General features: G+C 37.7%; 1 protein-coding gene across 4 annotated transcripts in view; it reads right to left on the minus strand.

Annotated features, from left to right (window-relative positions):
* The window catches only part of TAF1B (TATA-box binding protein associated factor, RNA polymerase I subunit B), a 77,167-nt gene that overhangs the window by 34,672 nt on the left and 20,211 nt on the right, over positions 1 to 22,284 (minus strand). For 3 of the 4 annotated variants that reach the window (XM_002758040.6, XM_008981147.5, XM_078349971.1), the window contains exons 7-8: positions 18,829 to 18,982; positions 12,268 to 12,367 (exon numbers count right to left, since the gene is read on the minus strand). In XM_002758040.6, coding sequence (XP_002758086.3) covers positions 12,268 to 12,367; positions 18,829 to 18,982 — 254 coding nt within the window. The remainder of the gene's footprint in view (positions 1 to 12,267; positions 12,368 to 18,828; positions 18,983 to 22,284) is intronic. The other variant, XM_078349972.1, reaches the window with a different exon arrangement.

Below are 22,284 nucleotides of genomic sequence, written 5' to 3' on the forward strand. Positions count from 1 at the left end.
AATTTGTTTTGGCTCCAGGATCAGAGCTGGTAAAAACCTACTGGAGTCCTCCTTAATATGTGTCTGCTCTCCAAATACTCTGCTGATTGTTGCATAGCCAGATTCCAATTTCACTTATCTGTAGTAATGAAGTTTAAAAGATGGTATCCAGAAGAGCAGATAATCTCAAAATAATTTCAATTTGATTTTGGAAGGGTTATGTGATCAGTGTTGCAGCAGATTTACCTTGGCCATTACTTGGAATTTAGTTTAGGCTAGTGTAAAACCAAGTTCCCATTCTCTCCTCCTGAGAGGGAGAGGTGAAGAAAGCCCTGGGCATGCTGGGTACTGGGGCATACTGGCCCAGGATGAAACAAAATCACAGGTAATCCACACAAAATTATCGGCTTCCCTTAGCAAACATGAGGTATGATTTTAAAAGAAATATAAATGCAGCCTCAGATACATTTTCTAGCCTGAGTAATTCACTATTGGTTTCGCTATACTGGTAAGAACATGAACTGCTAAGTTTTTCATGAGTGATACTGACACACCTGTAACTCTTTATTTTTAAATGTCCTTGCTTACAAGAAGTTATATCCCTTATATATTTACCACTAAAATTTAATAGAATGTTTTTTTCTTTAAATTTCTCTTAACCAAATGCCACTATTTAGTGGCCTTCTGATATATTGTGTAATAAATACAACAGAAGCAGTCTGGAAATTTCCTACCTATGTGAGAAAAACTCCCGAACAGATCAATTTGAATTTTTCTGCAAATAAAGTGTTTAAACTTACTGTTTTATAGCTATTTCAAATCATGTAATCAATAAACACAGACTGAGTCCTTATTTTGTATACAAATTATAGTAGGTCTTATGGAATCTATAATACAGGTAACAAAATAGTAGCACTAAATATGGTCTTTATGCTCAATTAATTTACACTTTTAGTTAGGGATGTAAGACATACACAAACAAGCCATGCAGGACAAACTGTCTTTTACTCCTCTCTGTATAAATTCTATTTAGACAACATCCTTTAGCTGTCTTTAAAATTTTGAAAAATGTAAGCAAATATATAAAACATATCTGTAAGCTATGAAGCATGATAATAATAAAAACCTATGAACCCATTACCTGACTTAAGAACTAAAATATTACCAATATTGTTGTATCTACCAGTGTACTTCTTCCCTATCTCAGCCCTCTGTTTTCCGCTCCAGAGGTAACTAGTTTACTGAATTCTGCTCATTGTTAACTTGCCTTTTAAAAAGATGGTATTATACCATAGTATGCAGTTTTCTGAGCTTTGCCCTTTTTAAAAGTTATTATTATTACTTGAGACAGGGTCTTGCTCTGTCATCCAGGCTGGAGTGCAGTGGCATGATCATAGCTCACGCAGCCTTGACCTCCCAAGGCTCAAGCAATCCTCTCACGTCAGCCTCCCCAGTAGCTGAGAATACAGGCAAGCCACCATGTCCAGCCTGAGCTTTGCCTTTCACACTCTATATAATGTTTCTTAGGTTCATTCATGTTGCTTGTAGCTGCAGTTCATTAATTTTCATAGTTGTTTAATGTACCATTATATGACTATATCATATTTTATCCATTTTCCTGTTAATAGACATTTAGATTGTTTCTGGTTTGTTTGGCTTACTTTTTCATTACTTAGCTACCTTATTTCAGTCTTCTAAAGTACTCAGGAGTAATGGACCAGGATGAACATATAATCAATGATTCAGAAATAAAATTACATATATACACAGGTAGGTAGGTAGATAGATAGATAGGGAAAATGGCACAAATGGTCAAACAATGGGATAAAATGCTGACAACAGTTAAATCTGGGTACAGGAAATATGGGTATATATACCATATATTTGTACTATTCTTAGTTTTGCAACTTTTCTATGAATCTAAAATTATTCCAAAATAATTTTTTTAAAAGTGCTCTCCAAGATGTAAGTTTAAAAAAAGTGCAATGGTTGTTACAGGACATAATCTCATATTATTTTCTATATTTATCTTTCCAACAAAATCTCTAAGAAGTCTCTCTGCTTTCTGATCCTGTCCCTTCACTCAAAATTAATTTAGAAAGATGAAAGATAACTGCTGGCAAGGATGCAAAGAAAAGGGAACTCTTGCACATTGTTGGTGAGAATGTAAATTACCATAGCCATCATGGAAATGAAATGGAGATCCCTCAAAAAACTTAAAATAGAACTACCATATAATCCAGCAATCCTACTTCTGGGTATATATCCAAATAAATCAAAATCAGTATGATGAAGGGGTTCACTGCAGCATAATTCACAAAATCCAAGATAGGGAATCAACCTAAGTGTCCACTGAAGGATGAATGGATAAAGAAAATGTAGCACATGTATAGAATGGGAAACTATTCAGCCTTAAACTAAAAGGGAAATTCTGTCATTTGCGACAACATGGGTGAACCTGGAGGACATTATGCTAAGTAAAATAGACCAGGCACGGAAAGACAAATACTGCATGACCTCACTTACATGTAGTATCTAAGCCTGGGTGAAGCTGAGAAGGGAGGGAATGGGGAGTTGTTGGTTAAAGGGTACAAAGTTTCAGAAGACAGAAGGAACAGGTTTTGAGATCTACTGCACAGCAGTGACTGTAATCAATAATGGATAGTCATGCGTAGCTTAATGACAGAGATACTTTCTGAGAAATGCATCACTGGGCAATTTCATTATGCGAAGACTGAACTTAAGCTAGTACAGCCCACTACATACCTAGGCTCTATGACATAGCCTATTACTCCCAGGCTACAAACATGTACTGCATGTTATGTGCTGAATAGTGTAAGCAACTGTAACATAATGCTAAGTATTTATGTATCTAAACATAAAAAGGTACAGCAAAAATACAGTATAAACAAACTGTACACCTCTATAGGAGACTTACTATGAATGAAGCTTGCAAGACTGAAAGTTGCTCTGGGTGAGCCAGTAATTGGTGAGAGAACGTGAAGGCTTACAATATTACTGCAGATGACACAAACACTGTACACTTCGGCTACAAAAGATTTACATTAAAAAAAACTCTTCTTTCTTCAGTAATAAATCATCCTTCGCTTACTGTATTTTTTTCTACATAAACTTAAAAAATATTTTAAACTTTTTGACCCTTGTAATAAAACTTAGGTGAAAACACAAACATACTGTACAGCTGTACAAAAATGTTTCCTTTCTTTATAGCCTTATTCCATAAGCTTTTTTCTATTTAAAAATTTGTATCTTTTTACTTTTTAAATTTTTTTGTTAAACACTAAAACACAAACATACACATTAGCCCAGGCCTGCATGGAGCTGGGGCAATAGCATGCACAGGGCTGTCATCTCCTGTGACGACGACGCCTTCTTCTGGAGTATCTCCTGAGGAACCTGCCTCAGGTTCTTAACTTTTTTTTTAATAAGTAGAAAAAGTACACTCTAAAGTAATGATTAAAAGTTTAGTAAATACACAAACCAGCAACAGTAACACAGTTATTATCAAGTATTGTGTATTCCAAATGATATAAATATATTAAATTATCACATGTACCCCAGAAATAGATATATATATATCAGTTAAAAAAATTAAGCACACCAAAAACGTTCTTACACCTTAGAGGGAAATAAAGTTGGAAAATAAAAGAAACAGGTAAGTAATTTTAAAAAGGTATTCTGTACCGTACATGAGTGTATACGCTATAGTTTTATAACACTGGCAGCACACATCTGTTCACAGCAACATCACCACAAACCCACGAGTAATATGTTGTGCTAAGAGGTTATGAAGGCTACATCATTAAGTGACAGAAAATTTTCAGCTCCATTACAATCTTATTGGACCACCATTGTATATGTGATCCACTGTTGACTGAAACAGTTATACAGCACATGACTGTATTGTATAATTTAAAATAAGAGAATAAATTTCAAGTGTCTCACCATAAAAATGATAGATGAGGTGACAGATAAGTTAATTAGCTTGATTTAATCATTTCATATGGTATACATATCTCAAATCACACTGTACCCCATACATGTATATAATTATAGTTTGTCAATTAAAAACGATATTACTTCAAAAAAGGAAAAAATAGGTCAACAAAAGGGATTATTACTATGGCAGGCAATAACATGGTTTATTTAGGAAAAAAGATTTAAGCAAAGATCAGATTACTGACAATATTCATGAATAAAGACTACAATTTTTTAGGTAACACCTAAAAAGCATCTGAATACTGACTCTATTTCTAAACATCTAAAAACTAGTCTTCACAACACTTGTGTTTCTGCCCATGAAGGACTAATGACTATGAGAATTGACTTTCCACTATATCCAACAGAAAACTGAAAAAAATATACAAAAGAACAGTTCAAGCACTGGACAACAGACAGCATAGGACACTAATCCCTTAGAGAAGAGAAACAAATGGCTCCAGCTTTCTGCCTCGTGGTAGTTTCCAAACTGCAGTGCAATGGTGGGATGTGAAACAGAGCTAAGTGATCTTGATGAGCTAAGGAGACAGAGACTGGAGTTCCTAGAAGCTAAGGTGGTGAAAATTTGCAAGCTGAGTACCAGAAAGGATAAAATGCATAGACAGAGAGATCCAGATACCTGTAAAGAGGACCTCTCATGTGTCTGGCTGAGTATCAATACGTGCATGTATGAGAAAATATCTGAGGCCAGGGAAAAAAAAATAACAGAAAAGCAATAGATCAAACAACTTCCAAAGCTCACAGAAGGCAACAGCCAAAGTGCTGAGACTTCGTAATACCAGGGGCATTGGGTAATCTTTAGTAGGGATGTCCCTTAGTAGTGAGGCTAAAATATCCAGAAAAAAGACTATTAACACCAAACCACACACACCAAAACTTAAAAACAAGCTTCCAAAAGATTAAACTGTTCAATTTACTTAATTATATACTAGAACAAAAAATCTAGCACTCAACAACATAAAATTTACAATGACTGCATCCAATAAAAAACACCAGTCATGCAAAGGGGCAGGAAAATGTGATACATAACCAATCAATAGAAACAGACCCAGAATTAACAAAGACAATGGAATTGGTAGACTAGGGTTTTAAAACATCCGTTACAAATATTGTCAATACAGTCAAGAATATAAAAGAAGAACATAATGAGAAGAGAAAGAGAAGAAATAAGACTAAAATGGAAGTTCCAGAAATGAAAAATACAGTATCTGAAATGAAAAACATATTGAATGGGTTTAACGGCACATTAAAAGATATTCAAGAAGTAAAGATCACTGAATTTGAAGATGTAACAATAGAAATTATCCAAACAAAACATACTAAGCAGAAAGACCAGAAAAATAAAAAGAAGCAAAAGCCTCAGGGAGCTATGATACAATATCAAGTGGTCTAACGTATAATTAGTGTTCCACAAAAAAGCAAGGGGAGGCCAAAATAATTTGAAGAAATAATGGATGAAACATTCCCAAATTTGTTGAAAACTGTACACACATAAATCTAAGGTAAATAAAACCCAAGCAGAAGGCTGGGTGCAGTGGCTCCCCCCTGTAATTCCAGCACTTTGGATGGTCGAGGTGGGTGGATCACCTGAGGTCAGGAGTTCAAGAACAGCCTGGCTGACATGGTGAAACCCTGTCTCTGCTAACAATAACAATACAAAATTAGCCAGGTGTGGTGGCACATGCCTGTAATCAATCCCAGGTACTCGGGAGACTGAGGCAAGAGAATCGCTTGAACCTGGAGGCGAGGGTTGCAGCTGGCTGAGTTCGTACCATTGCACTCCAGCCTGAACAAGAGCAAAACGCTGTTTTAAAAAAAAAAAATTAAAACAAAACAACAAACAAAACCCAGCAGAAGAAACATAAAGAACTGTGACAAGGCACATAATAATCTAACTGGTGAAATCCAGTGACAAAGAGAAATCTTAAAAAGCAGCTAAAGGAAAAAAGGCACATTACATAGAGAACAGTAAAGATAAGAATTACAGCAGATTTACATCAGAAATTAGGCAGGCCCAGAGACAATGTAATGACATCTTTAAAGTTGTGAAAAAAAGGTATGAGCCAAGAATTCTATACCTACTAAAAATATCTTTCAAAAATTAAGGCAATGTTAGGACTTTTTCTCTTTAGAACAAGAAAAGCTACAATAATTCATTGCTAGCAGATCTGTACTATAAGAAATGTTAAAGGACTTTTTTTAGACAGAAATAGGGATCTAAATAAAAAGATTATCAGAAATGGAAAATGTATAGGTAAATAAAAATGATTTTTCTCATTTTAAATCTCTTGAAGAGATAAATGACTGCTTACAGGAGAAAAAAATTCCCAATGCATTATGGGACTTATAACAAGGTAGAAGTGAAATGTTTGACACTAGAGGATGGGAGGAAAGAAGTGGAAGTATTCTGTTGTAAGGGTCTTACTCCATACAAGTAATGGCATATTATCAGTTGAGGTAGACTGAGAAAAGTAAAGATGAATACTGTAAACCCTAGATCAACCACAAAAGAAAGAAAACAAAGAGGTATATAGTTAAATAAATCAATAGTGGAGATAAAATGAAATCATAAAAATATTCTTAATTAAGCCTGGGCATCATGGCAAGACCCTTGTTTCTAAGAAGTCTTTTTTTTTTTTTAATTAGCAGGCTGTGGTGGTATGTGCTTGTAGTCCTAGCTACAAGGGAGGCTGAGGCAGAAGGATTGCTTAAGCCCAGGAGTTTGAGGTTACACTGAGCTATGATCATGCCACTGTACTCCAGCCTGGGTGACAGAATAAAACCCTATCCTTAAAAAAAAAAAAAAAAAAAAAAAATTCTTAATTAATCCAAAAGAAGGCAGGAAAAGAAGAAAAAAAGGAAAAAAAAAAAAAAAGCAGATGAGACAAGTAATATCAAGATGGTAAATTCAAACCCAACTATATTGATAATTATATCAAATGTAAATGGCTTAAACACACAAATTAAAAGGCAGAGATTATCAATTAGATGTTTAAAAATCAACACCTAATGACATAATAACTACCAGAAAACCACCTTAAATATAAAGATACACAGGTCAAAAATAAAAGATTGAAAAAAGATATACTGTGCAAACATCAATTTAAAAAAACTTGGAGTGGCTATATTAATATCAGACAAGTAGATGTAAAAACAGGAAATAGCATCAGGAGAAAAAAGTGGCATTAGATAATGATAAATGAGTCAATTTATCAAGAAGACAAAATACTGTAAATATTACACACCTAGTAATAGAGCTCCAGTAACAGAAGCAAAAACTGATAGGATGTGAAAGAAAAAGTTGCAATCATAGTTGGAGATGTCAAAACTCTTCTCTCAGTAATTGATAGGATGAGTAAAAATTAGTATTTGAATGGTTTCAGATTAAATAAACATAACTCATTTCATCTCTTAATTTACAAAACTTGTCTCAAATTGTTAAAATTTAAAAGAGGAATAAAAGTTTAGATGTGATACAATACCGAGAAAATAATATTTCAGATTGAAACCTTGAATCACCATCAGAAATAAATGCAACTATTACAGTTGTAGGCACTTCTAATCACACTGCCCATAAGTGGGCAATGTAAATCTTTTTCTCTTTTTCTTGCGATGGAGTCTCACTCTGTTACCTGGCTGGAGTGCAGTGGTGTAATCTCAGCTCACTGCAATCTCTGCTCACTGCAACCTCCCAAGTAGCTGGGACTACAGGCGTGCGACGCCATGCCCAGCTAATTATTGTATTTTTAGTAGAGACAGGGTATGACCATGTTGGCCAGGATGGTCTCGATCTCTTGATTTTGTGATCCACCTGCCTTGGCCTCCCACAGTGCTGAGATTACAGGCGTTAACCACTGTGCCCAGACAGTAATGTAAATCTTAACTAAAGGCATATGCTAGGCTTCTGAGAAATGTAAGCCACCGTGGTTATTACAGAAACAGTCTTTTAATTTGGTGTATTATCACTCTCTCTTGCAGTCCCCTAAACATTTAGTAATAATGGGATCTATTACTATTTGAAAGAACACAGAAAATAAATTTTTGAAAATAATTACTTTTAAATAGCGAAATTTGAGTGTCTATGTGAGTATATTTAAAATGAAACTAAACTTCTTAAAAGGAAATTATCGGTTAGATACCATTTACAAGCATATAAACTCAGCGCAGGAAATGATATCCTTTGCAAAAAGTCGAATATATGGTAACCGAAATTATAAAATAATACCATCATGAGAAACAAGATACATTATCCTTTCCCATATCCATGGGCCTCCTGGGACCTAATTTGAGAAAACCTAGAAATGAAGGACGAGGTATAGCTCAGAAGTAGAGCTCTGGACTGCAGATGAAGAGAAAACCTAGAAATGAACACATTCAAAAGTTAACAGAATCGGCCGGGCACGGTGGCTCACACCTGTAATCTCAGCACTTTGGGAGGCTGAGGTGGGTGGATGATGTCAGGAGTTCAAGACCAGCCTGGCCATGATATTGAAACCCTGTCTCTACTAAAAATACAAAAATTAGCTGGGCGTGGTGGCACGTCCCTGTAATCCCAGCTACTCAGGAGGCTGAGGCACGAGAATTGCTTGAACCTGGGAGGTGGAGGTTGCAGTGAGCCAAGACCCCATCATTGCACTCCAGCCTGGGTGACAGAGTGAGACTCTGTCTCAAAAAAAAAAAAAAAGTTAACAGAATCTAAAATGAAAACTTTATTTTCCAAAATGGTATCTTCTTTTTTTTTTTTAAAATCCAAGCAGGTTGATTACCCTCTTAATCCCTATCTTGGGGGAAAAGCTTTTCCAGCCTAGGATATGGAAGGGAGCCTACTGCCATTTGAATATCTGCAATATGTCTGCATTTTGAATATATTATCTCAAATAATCCTCATGAAAAACCCTAATGAAGAATAGGTTTACTTATTCTAAAGGTATATTTCTTCTTAGATTTGTTTCCTTATTGAAAAATAAGAAAATTGGACTAAATGACTTCCAAATTTCCCTCCAGCTTTAATATTCCATGATTCTACCTACATAAAGTATTCTGGTGTTTGTTCCTGAGAAGCTTGTAACTTGGTTAGTGAGTTAAAGATAACAACATGATGATTTCAGGCACTAGCAAAACATACAAATAACCTTAACTAAGCAAAAATTGAGTAGTGAATGTCTCTGAGAATTTTTGGAAATTAAGAGAGAAAAGGAGAAAGTGGAGGGAAGGAAGGGGAGGTGGGGAGAAAAAAAGGGAGATATACAGAAGAAAAAAAATTTTTATTAACCAAGACAAAGCTGATAGCTAATGCAAAAGCGATAACTTAGTTTTACTAGTCACTCTAGGAAAACTGAATGACTATGAAGACATAAAGACATACACCTAGAGTTAGGGAAGCAAATGTCCAGGCTTGCTTTCTGCTCTCCAAATCTATTGAAATTGCTCCCACTTAAGTTGTTCTGAGGGCGAAATCAGTTTCGGTTTAAAAATCTAATTCAAAATAAACCATTAATTAATTACATTTATATAATATCCTTTATCGTTTTTCATGTGGAGAATCAATTACTCTTTCTGTACCAGTGCCAGCTTCTATTTGTGTCATGTATAGTTTACAAAGTTCTTTCACATCTGTGATCTCATGTGATCCCTGCTAAACCTCTGCATGATAAATAGTACAGCTGATGTTCCAATTTTACATATAAGCAGACACCTCAGAAAGACAGAATGTCTTGCCAAGGTCACACAGATGGTAGTCTGACTTAGAACTACAGTGTTTAGGCTTTTTACTCATTGTATCATCTTTTAGCCTATTTGCCGACTTTTCTACCCTTCTCACTATCTTAGTTCTTCAAACACTTAAATAGGTTCTATGAAGATGCAGTAAGAATTTGTTACACTATACTTCTATAAAGTACTAATTTTGGAGCATTGAGCAAGAAGGAAATGGATAACTACAAATACAACTGTATGACATGAAACATACCACAACACTTTTTATCTCAGGTTATTAAATACTGGCAGAATTTGCACTGAGTTAGCATGTGGGTCACTATGAGTGACAGCTCCTTTGGAGTGGGCAACTCCTGCCCCAACTCAGAAGGGATGACCAGCTTTAGAGAGAAGCAACCTGCTCCAGGGCCTTCTCTCTGCTGAGATTTGAGGAAACGACAGGATGACCTGCCTGCAGAGAGGAGCTTTCCATTCCAGAGTCTCCTTTCTACTAGGATCTAAACACTCATCAGGACACCCTGGCTGCAGAAAGGAGCTGCCCTCTGTGGGAGACTGAGCTGTTCTATCACTCAAAAAAGCTCCTCTTCAGTTTGCTCACCCTCCACTTATCAATGTACCTCATTCTTCCTAGTTGCAGGACATGAACTCAGGACCTACAGAATGGCGAGGCTAAAACCGTTGTAACACAAACAGGGCTGAGACATGCCCCTTGCTCGCCATGCTGCGGACAAAGAGAAGGAAAGATGAGCTATAGCCCTTCGGGGAGTCCAGGGAGCTCGGGACCCAGGAGGTCCCTGAGCCAAGGCTGTGGCTCCCTCTTTGAGGCCCTGTGGTTCCTGGCATCTCCAAGCTCCCAGGCACCACCATATTCCCCAGTGCCAGCCGCAGAAACTGCTTGCAATGTGACTGGTCTGACCACAGGCTTAGGGAGAGCTGGCAACCATGCTGGCACCTGGAGCTGCCTGCCTTGCTGCAGCAGGTGGCATGGCCAGACCCCACGATTGCTCAGACACCCCTCACCATTCCATGCCTGACTTTGCCCTTGGCAGGCATGAGACCCATGCAGGTAGTGTGTGCCAAGCACAGCCTGCCAGGCAGAGTGGGTGAAATGAGCCTAGTGGGCCTGAGCAAAATTTGGATAAAGGTACCACAAGCCACAAAGGCTTCCAGCCAGAAAAACAGCACCCCAAAGATCCCGTAACAATATGACATCCTTCCTATTGCCTTTGATAATATAGCATAACTACAAAGAGAATTACTTTACAAAATACTCAGGGGCTCTATGAGCTCTGCCAGGAGCACTCTAAATGCTTTAAGCACCTACTTGATTTTCTCTTCTTCAATTGTAAATTCTCTAATTCTGTCAGATCTGTGTTTGTCAATGGATTTGCAAGCACTTCTCCTACATTAATTTCAAAGACAACATATTTCATGCTGAAACTTCCACAAAATTTGCAATTTCACTTTGTGTCTGCATTATATTAACACTAACAGGCTGGAAAGGGATATACCTCCACGTTAAGTTGAACATCAAAGGATGGAAATCTGAATAGAAGTTACTTTTCATCAAAGTCAGACCACTATTAAACAGCACTCAACAAGTGACTCTTCCACTGCCAACAATGTCAAGGTCATGAAGTTCTATGAAAATAATTCCTTAAGGAGGTAAATGGAGGAAAGTATTTACTATTTAGTACATCAAAAAACTTCTGATGAGAACCAAGGGGAATAACCTTTAAGTACCATCAATAGTGACATAAACTCATAATCAAAGAACAGAAATCCTTCCATTGGAGACATCGGAAAACAGATCTAGAAAAAGATAAACTAACATAAGTGAAGAACTTAAAATAGTGCCTTTAGAAACATGGTAAAAACTTTCTTCTCTTTCCTCCATAGCAATATAGTGTGCAAATAACAACACAAAACACATCTTTCTTTTTTGAGACGGAGTTTCGCTGTTGTTACCCAGACTGGAGTGCAATGGCACGATCTCGGCTCACCGCAACCTCTGCCTCCTGGGTTCAAGCAATTCTCCTGCCTCAGCCTCCCAAGTAGCTGGGACTACAGGCGTGCACCACCATGCCCAGCTAATTTTTGTATTTTTAGTAGAGACGGGGTTTCACCTTGTTGACCAGGATGGTCTTGATCTCTTGACCTCGTGATCCACCTGCCTCAGCCTCCCAAAGTGCTGGGATTATAGGCGTGAGCCACTGCGCCCGGCCCACAAAACACATCTTTTATTAAAAAAAAATTTTTTTGAAATTACCTAAAGGTCTCTATATAAAAGTTCTCAAGTTTAGTCTCAACATATCATACTACAGCTATATTCTGAGGATAATCTAAAGGATTAGAGGAATCCACATAAGGAAAATAAAAAATAATTCTACTCTTCATTAAATTATGACTGATATTCCATATTTGGATAGAACATAAAACCAGATTACATTTTTAAAAGCCCCAACACCAAATAATAAGTCAAGCAAAAAATAGAAATCACTATACCACTCTTTTCTTAATAGAGACTAGAAAGTAAAAAAGAAAATAACTTACCTCTGTACCAAAGATTCCTCTGTCACGCCCATATAATTTCATCTGTTCTGGAAAATGCTGAAAAGCATTTATGTAAGGAATATGGTCCTCTTCAACAAATCTGTATTTTTAAAAAGAAAATGTTTTAATAAGAGCTATATACTGATAGAGCAGAGTAAATGCTTTAAGAAAATCTCGTAATTCAAAGACAAGAAATAGTTAAGCATATTCTATTTCTTGCATATTTTTAAGGATGATAAATCTGATCATATCTATTATTCTTTTAACCTTTATGTTGGACTATTTAGCCAATTACTGAATGATTCTCTTAAGTTCCTGACTAAACAGATTAAATATGTCTAAGAAGGGCTGGGCACAGTGGCACATGCTTGTAGCCCTAGCTATTTGGGAGGTGAAGACAGGAAGACTGCTTGAGCCCTGGAGTTTGAGGTTCTAGTGAGCCATGATCACATCACCATACTCCAGCTTCGGCAACAGAGTGAGATCCTATTAAAAAAAAAAAGAAGTGTCCAAGAAGTGTCTCTCTTACCTGTTAGTTCACTACCAGCCTTTCCAACATGGCATTCCCTGTATCCCTAGCTCCCCTCATGTGATAGGCTCCTACTCATAAATCACTCCTTCAAGGAGGTCTACCTTGATCCTCATTTTCTGTGACAGCCTACCTCCCTTGTCTACCCTTCTGTCTCCAATACCTATAATAGTGCACAGTAGACGTTTGTTGGTGAAAGCACCATTAAGGGCTGTTTGCTCACCATTCCACCCCAATGCCTGGTACACAGATCAAATATTTTCAGTCAATTATTGAGTTTGAAGAAAATAACACATATATATATAAATAGACAAATATATATTTATTTATAATTCATTAATTTAACAACAATGTATTGAATACTATATATCCAGTAGTATTCTAGGCTGCAGGGAAACAGCAGTGAAACAGAAAAACATTTTTGTTTCTATGGAGTTTACATTCTAGTGAGAAAAGAAAGATACAAAACCGGTATGTGAAATCTAGAGTACATTAGGTAGGGTGAAATGTTAAGAAGAAAAATAAAGGAAGGAGAACTAAGAATGAGAAATGGGGGTCTTGCAACCATGTCAAATATATACATATACCTATACATAAGTTTTTAAAGGAAGAAAATTAAGGAAAGTGAGCTAAAGACAGGAATAAGTACACAAAATGCACTGCTTTGAAGACTTTGCTGTTGCTAGAGCTGGGCTGACATTTGGCTTTCAGCTTTGTAGCACTTAAAGGACAAAACTGATTCAACTTTTTTTTTTTTTAGTCAGTCTCACTCTGTCACCCAGGCTGGAGTGCAGCTGCACAACCTCAGCTCACTACGGCCTCCACCTCCCGGGTTCAAGTGATTTTCCTGCCTCATCCTCCCAAGTAGCTGGAATTACAGGCGTCCACCACCATGCCTAGCTAATTTTTATGTTTTTAGTAGAGACAGGGTTTTACCATGTTGGCCAGGTTGGTCTTAAACTCCTGACCTCAAGTGATCTGCCTGCCTTGGCCTCCCAGTGCTGGAATTACAGGCATGAGTCACAAAGCCCAGCCTCAACTTTAATTTCAAATTTAAAAATGTGCTTTCTTTAACTTTTAGTCTACTGAAAGTTGAGAATATTTATATAAAAATGGTGTTAAAGCTTCCCAGCTAAGTTTTTATTAGTATATTTAGTTTATATAGTATTTATACAATAACTGGTATTTGTATTATTTTGCAACTATTATTTTTGGTTTAATATTATTTTATATACAAGATGTAATGTGTATCTGTTACTTTTAAAACTGCCAGGTATTCCACTATGTTAATGTGCTCATTATTTATGTAGTCTTTGCTCCCATGTGAAAACATATGCCAGCACTGTGTGGAGTGTTAGGAGTCTGCAGAGATAAGTAAGAGATGAAGGAAGGGTCCTCTGTACTCCCACTCTAATAGGTCAGAAAACAGCCTGCACTTGAGTCAGTACAGACTCTGTCTCAAGCAGCACAACAGAGGCACACTCAGTTCTGTAGCACCAGAGGAATAAATGAGAGGCCTGCCTAGGGGAAGCAGAAATGTCCTCAAAGAGCAGGTCTTGGGCATCTGGAGTTGTAACAGTTTCTCACCATTTATGAATAGTCTGCTCTTAGCCTCTTTCAACGTTTTTTTTTTTTTTTAACTTTAAATTTCCTTTTAGAAAAGTATTTATTTAAAAAAAAAAAGCTGCTTACTCAAAGTTCTGAACAATCTATTTCCCTTTCTAGGTATTTTCAGCTGCTTTTCTAGATCAATCCACGAAGTTGATACAAAAACTGGCATAGACTAGAAGCATTCCATATGCCGCTCTTGACCAACAGGCTTTAGCCATGTCCCCTGGAAACACTGTCTCTACTTATAATTATGTAATTTCCTAAAGTTTCAATCTACGTCAGAATAGAAATTTAAGAAACTCATCCTTCATCTCAGATCACTGAAAAAACATCAGAGTTAAGTTGTGTCTACCTATAAAACAGGTTCCTGACTGGGTTCAGGAACCCAGTCACCATGACCACTGCCATAATTCAAGCCACCATTATTTTGCCTGAAGAAATAGCAAAAGACCACCAGATCTCCTTGATTCTACCCTTCCCTTCCTAGAACCCATTTTCCACAGCTGCCTGGATGATCTTTTAAAAACATCAATCAGATCCTATCTCTCCTGCTGCAACCTTCCAGTGGCTTGCTCTCACACTTAAAACCTGGAGTCCTCCTGGGTGTGAGGTTTTCTTCTGGAGTGATGTGTCCTGAAAACAGAGACTGCACAACTTTGTAAACTTTGTACACATATTGAAAACCACTGAATTGTATATTTTTAAAGGGTGAATTTTTATATCTAAATTATACCTCAAGTTTTAAAACTCTAAATTCCTAACTTGGTTTACAAAGACAGCTATCTGCCTCTGCCCATCTGTTTACCCTCATCCTCCTACTCCGTCCTAGAATTCTCTGGCTCCGGTCACACTAGCTCTCCTCTGCTCCTTCATCGCACTGCTCCTGCTTTAGGGCTTGGCACTGGCAACCTCTCTCTACCTGGAACGCCAGCACAGCAGTCCCCCCTTATCCTCTTTTTTGCGTTGCATGGTTTCAGCTACCTGTGGTCTAAAAATAAACAATGGATGGTTCTAAAATAAACAAGTCATACGTGTTAAATTGTATGCCATTCTAAAGAGCATGATGAAATCTCATGCCATCTCTCTCTGACCCACGTGAGACACAAACCCTGTCTTTGCCCAGCACATCCAAAGACGGTACCTACTGATGTGTTACTTGTAGTTAGCTGGCTCATGCTCAGATCTCCTGTCAGTGTTGCAGTGCTTGCATTCAAGTACCCCATACAGTTTACTTAATAACAGCCTTGACGCTCAAGGTAGTCGTACCAGTACACTGTAACAACTGCTCTATTTTATTATTAGGTATTGCTGCTAACTTCTTGCTATGCCTAACTTATAAATTAAACTTTATCACAGGAATGTACACATAGAAAAACCATCGTGTATATAGGGTTCCGCGCTATCTACATTTTCAGGTATCCAATGTCTTGGAATATACCCTCTGTGGATAAGTGGGGACTACTGTACTCTTGATATTCACACTGGCTCTATTTTCATTTAAGGTATGGATTAAATGCTACCTTCTTGGTGAGTCCTTCCCAAAGAACCAATCTAAAGTAGCCATCTAGTCATTCTCTATCACACCATCCTATTTCGATCTTCTGAATAGCCTTTCCCTGTCTGATTATTTTCTTATTCATCAGGTTAGTGCAAAAGTAATTGCAGTTTGGGCCATTAACTGCAATTACCTTTGCACCAACCATACTTACGTGTTTGTTTATCTGTTTCCTCCCCTGGTCTTGAAATTCATGAGAGCAAGGACTTGACCTATATGATTGATTCACAACTGCATCGCAAGGGTCTAGATTCGAGAACAACACCTGCATATAGTAGATATTCACCACGAATTTACAGAATGAATAAATGCTGGTTCTTTTTATTTATTAATGTTGTTATTGCTAGGAAGGCAGGGTCCTTTACAGGCTATCTGAAGGATAATGAATGTATCCTAAGGACTATGGATGCTGCTAGAGAACTTAAAAAGGGAGTGACATGCACAGTGTTAAGATATGTGGGTATTTTGGCTAAGCAATGACATACTCCTTTAAAACCAGTGCTCTTTAAATATATTTTCAAAGTTTGGCAGTGGTTCTCAAACTTTACCATCCATAAGAATCCCCTGAGCCAGCCATGGTGGCTCACGCCACAATCCCAACATTTTGGGAGGCCAAGGCAGGAGGCCAAGGTAGGAGGTTTGCTTGAGGCCAAGAATTCGAGACCAGCTTGGGCAACATCACAAGACCCCATCTCTACCAAAAAGAAAAGAAAAAAGAAGAATCCCTTGAGGGGCTTATTTTAAAGCAGAGATTACCAGGTACTACCCGAGTTTCTGATTCAGAAGGTGTAGGATAGGTCTAAGAATTCACATTTCTAACAAGTTCCCAGGTGGTACTGAAGCTGTAAGTCACGAGGCCACATTTTGAGAATGTATGGCTTACAACTTTCTAAGAGAAAAAGCAAAGAAAAAATATCAATTGTGACAATCTCTTCTCCTATTGCCCCAAGCAACTAAGCTCTGTTCCCAAACTTGTATGTTCCACAAAGCAAAACAAAAGTCCCCCAGCTAAACAGATTTAATCTCCTTGAGGGCATTTCAGAATTCCCCTTGGTGGGGGAGGAGAGAGAAAGAGAGAAGAGAAAAGATTAAGGGAGGTGGGTCATATCTTACCCGCATTCTTCCAACCACATATAATATTCTCCCTGAGAAGAATTTCAGGTAAATGTGACTTGTTAGATTTCTAGGAGAATTCTATTAGTCCCTTAGAGATTGTCCTGGGTAGGATGGCTAGCCCCTTTATCTAGCTCTAATGATATGATTAGATTTATGTTTTTGTAAGATCCTTCTGGTTATCAGGAGGAAAATGAATAGAAATGACAGAACAAGATTACAGACAGAGCTGTGCTGGGAGACTGTTAAGCAATCCAGATGAGGGTAGAGAGGAGAGAGAGAAAGGAAATGCAGAGTAGAATGGTTCTGTGAGTTTTTGGACATAGAACTGAGGGGACATAATGACCAACAGTGTACAAAGAGGGGAAAGGGTCAAGGATGATTCCTAGGCTTCCAGATAGACTGCAACAGGGTGGATGGCATTTACTAAGAAAGAGAACACTGGAGAAGGAGCTGGGTCAAGGAGACAGAAGATGAACCTCTAGTCATGCTGATTCTGAGATATCATAAAGACACCTAAGTAGCCGTGTCCAGCAGGCAGCTATATATATATGACTCTATGGGTCTGGCCCTCAGTAGACAAGTCTGGGCTAGAGATATAAATCTGGGAGTCATCAGCATATAGTGGTAATTAAAGCCTTGGGAAAAGATGAGCTCACCCAATGGGGGCATACAAAGCAAAATCAGGTTTTTAAATCAATAGTAAAATTCACTGAATCATGGGCTATCTTCTTGTAGACTTAATCAGATCCGAGGAAAGCATTTTTATTTGGTTGATGTGGCCAAATTCAAAGACATTATCATCATTTACTGGAGACATTATATTTAATCAAAGGGGCTGTGCCAATGATGATGATAATGGTGGTGATGATGAAAACAAAAACAATAATGACAAGCACTGAGTTCTTATTACGTGCTGGACACAGCTCTAAGTGCTTTCCATACAGTACTAATTATTGAAAGTAGTTACAACCCTATGAGGTAGTCATTATTATTAGTCACATTTTACCAACGAGGAAACAGAAGCAGAGAGAAATAAGCGGCAGAGACAGGATTCAAACCCAACAGTTTGCTTCCTAATTTGTGCTCTTAAAAGCACTCTATACATTCATTAAACCCAAATATTACTATTCAGAACACATATAAAGCAAGGAGAAAAAAATTAGCACATTAACAACTTTGGCACATCTATTAAATGAGAAACTCTTACACATAATACTGGAATGTATTCATTAACCAAAAAAAACCCTGTAGATTATCCTGAAAAATATAAATGCTTACTATCTACATAACACTTCCTTCCAACAGGTTTGCCTTCAACTTTTCCTTATAAACACAGACAACCTATTTTAGCTCTTAACACCAATTTATGCTTTTGTATAACTACAAATAATGATTTTGCTAATGTAAAGATCATCTGTTTATCTTTTTTTAGAGATAAAAAATGTGTACTAATATTATTCAGGTACTTAAATGTCACTTTTCTCTTCAAACCATTATATTAAATAATTAATTTTCCAATAGCCCATGTATGGAAAGTACTATCATTTCCACTATATAAATAAGAAAAACCAAGAAGATAAATTTCTAGCCCAGGGGGAACTGAATTTCAGAATCAGAATCCAGGCTACTCAAACTTTCCAGTTCCTTCCTCAAGTTAAGCCTTCTTAACAAAATAAAAATATTCAAAGTTTTTCTTCTTAGTTCATACAGTAACCAACAAAAACATTATCATATAAGAGGTCCAGCTGACCTCAAAAGATCTGAAAGCGTTATTGCTTCTCTCTGCCAAAGTAAGGACAGATAACAGAAGGCAAGTGTCTGTGGCACGGTCATCTTCACAAGTCCCTTCTCCTTTCGTTGTGAGTATTCAACTCCATCCAGGGATCCAGAGCAGACAGATGTTTCTTAGGAGACAAATGGAGATTTTTAAAAATCCAGGTAACTTATTTGGACAACAAATGAAAAACAACATAAAATCTAAACAGGCATTTTAAATATTGGCATGGTTTGGCTCTGTCCCCACCCATTTTAAACTCTGGTTCCCATAATTCCAATGTGTCGTGGGAGGGACCTGGTGGGAAGTAATTGAATCATGGAGCAGGTTTTATCCACGCTGTTCTCATGATAGTGAATAAGTCTCAAGAGATCTGATGGTTTTATAAAGGGTAGTTCCCCTGCACATGCTCATCTTGCCTGCTGCCATGTAAGATCTGCCTTTGCTCCTCCTTCACATTCCACCATGATCGTGAGTCCTCCCCAGCCATGTGGAACTGTGAGTCCATTAAAACTCTTTTTCTGTATAAATCACCCAGTCTCAGGTATTTCTTCATAGCAGTATGAAAATGGACTAATACAAGTATCTTAAAACTAGTTATAAAACCTTTACAAAGAGCAATTTGGCAATAAAGAGTAATGAAGAATTAGAATAAAATCAGCCAAAAATGTAATCATGGGATATCTGTGGGAGTGGCATGGGACAGGATTCTAAAGTGGGATTTGGGCCTGGTGTGGTGGCACACACCAGTGATTCTAGCGCTTTGGGAGGCTGAGGCGGGCAGATCACTTGAGGTCAGGAATTCAAAACCAGCCTGGCCAATATGGTGAAACCTCATCTCTACTAAAAATACAAAAAATTAACCAGGTGTGGTAGTGGATGCCTGTAATCCCAGCTACTTGGGAGGCTGACACAGGAGAATAGCTTGAACCCGGGAGGCAGAGGTTGCAGTGAGCTGAGATCACACCATTGCACTCCTGCCTGGGTGATAAGAGTGAGACTATGTCTCAAAAAAAAAAGAAGGATTTGAACTGTTTGAATTTTTTAATAGGAACATAAAAATTTTTTAAATAAAGGAAAGGATATACAACTATAATACACAGCAAAACATGTATAACTGCTTTGACTCTGGCCTAAACTCCACGGCCCCTCCTCTACAAGGCCTCTCCAAAACTCCGTTAGCTAGAGCAGCAGCACCTCCTCCTATTCCCATCCTCCGGGTATCCTCTACCATGTGACATTATGGTATCTGCATCCATTCACCAGATGCTTATGCATCTCATTCTTTGTGCCACTCTTCTATGTCTCAGGAAATGACAGTGAATAATGTCTCATCTCTCTTAGAACTTACATTCTAGTAATGGGAGACAGACCAATAAACAAACAAACAAGAAATACAATTGGCAGAGCCAGGTGCCATGGTGTGCACGTATAATCCCAGCTACTGGGGAGGATGAGATAGGACGATCACTTGAGCCCAAGATTGTGAAACCAGCCTGGGCAACGTAGAGAGACTCTATCTCAAAAAAAAAAAAAAAAATTACAATTGACAAGACAGTGATGTTACATAGAAAAATAGCAATGTAGAGTCATACAAAGTGATGGGAAAGGAAGAGAGATGTGCTATTTTATATGGGTAGTCAGAGAAACCTCATTGAGAAAGTGACATTTGAGCAGAGACCTGAATTAATTCAGAAAGTAAGTCTTAAGGATGTTGGGAAGAATACCAAGTACATTAGCATGAGTGAACTACGGAAGAGCAAAAAGACCAGTGTGGTGAGAGCATCATGGGATGCTATATAATATAGTTTCTATGTAAATCTGCCATTATTGTGAGGCCTCCCCAGCCATGCGGATCTGTGAGTCCATTAAACCTCTTTTTCTTTATAAGAACAGAAATTTGTGAGGGAAAGTGGTGGGAATGATACTGAAGAGAGAATACAAACCATATTATGTAGAATTTTGCAGGTCATGATTTGTACTTTGGATTTTATTCTAAGTATAAGAAGAAGTTTCTGGAGAGTTTTAAACCATGGAGCAAGAGGACCTCATTTATGTATTTAAAAAGGTCACTCCAGCTGCTGTGGGAAGAATGGAGTCATGGAAGGGCAGGAGCAGAAACAGAAGACCACTCTTCCAGGAAAGCCAAGACTGGGACTTGGACTGGAGTGGCAGTATTGTAGCTGGTAGGAAATGGTGGGATTCTACATAGATTTTAAAGGCAGAGTCAAAGGATTTGCTGATAGATTAAATGTAAAAAGCACGAGAGAAAAGGAGAAAACAAGCATGATTCTAAGGTTGTTGGCCTGAGCAACAAGTAGAATGCAGTGCCATTTACCAAGACAACGAAGATGGCAAAAGAAACTCAGGTTTGATGACAGAAATCACAGTGGTAGAATTATTTGTATTAAGTGCGAATCTTATTAAGTACACCAATAGAAATGTTGAATGAGCAGCTGAATATAAGAATCTGTACTTTGGAGGAAAGGTGGGATGAGAGACAGGAATTTTCGTTTCAGCATATAGTTGGTGCTTGGTTAAAGCTGAAGTAGTAGGTGAAGTCACCTAAGGAGTAAGGGTAGATAAAGAAGCAGGCCTCACAATGCCCCTGATAGGTGCTAGCACTTATCAGTAACTAAATGTTCTTTATTTGGGCATTCATTGCCTATCTCCTACTACAATATAAACACCTTGAAGGTGGACAGTCTCACCACCATTGTGTCCCAGTGCCCAGAACAGTCTCTAGCACAGAGTAGAAACTGATGTGCAAATAGGCCCAACAGTTCTACTTTGAAGATTTCACCCCCGTGAAATTATCTGAAAGCCATGCAAAGGTTCAGGGTCAAGGAATGTTGTGGCAGCACTGTTTATGATACAAAAGAATTTAGAACAACCTAAATGCCAGAAATAGAAGTTTAATTAAATAATTCCATGCAGTGGTATACTACAAAACAATGTCCATAATACTTTAGATCAGTGGTTCTCAAAGTATACGCCTGGACCAGCGGTATTAGTATCACCTGAGAACCTAATGGAACTACAAATCACCAAGTTTTAACAAGCTTTCCAGGTGATTCTGATGATGCTAAAGTTTAAGGACCAAGTTTTAACAAGCTTTCCAGGTGATTCTGACGGATGCTAAACTTTAAGGACTGAGATTTAACCAGCTTTCCAGGTGATTCTGACGGATGCTAAAGTTTAAGGACCATCATTTTTAAATGAATGAATAAAGTCACAGATTTCCATAAAATAAATGTGTGCACAGACACAACTTTTTTTGGGGTATATTCCTTATAATATGGAAGGACCTCTAGTTAAGGTGGCAAATTGAAAACACACATTAGCCTCTGCTCTCTCCTGCTACAATAATTATTATAAAGAGAATTTTTAAAACATGTAAACCTGAGAACAAATAATATGAAAAAGGTGACA

Source organism: Callithrix jacchus, chromosome 14, assembly GCF_049354715.1.
Source record: "Callithrix jacchus isolate 240 chromosome 14, calJac240_pri, whole genome shotgun sequence".
NCBI classification, from domain to species: Eukaryota; Metazoa; Chordata; class Mammalia; order Primates; family Cebidae; genus Callithrix; species Callithrix jacchus.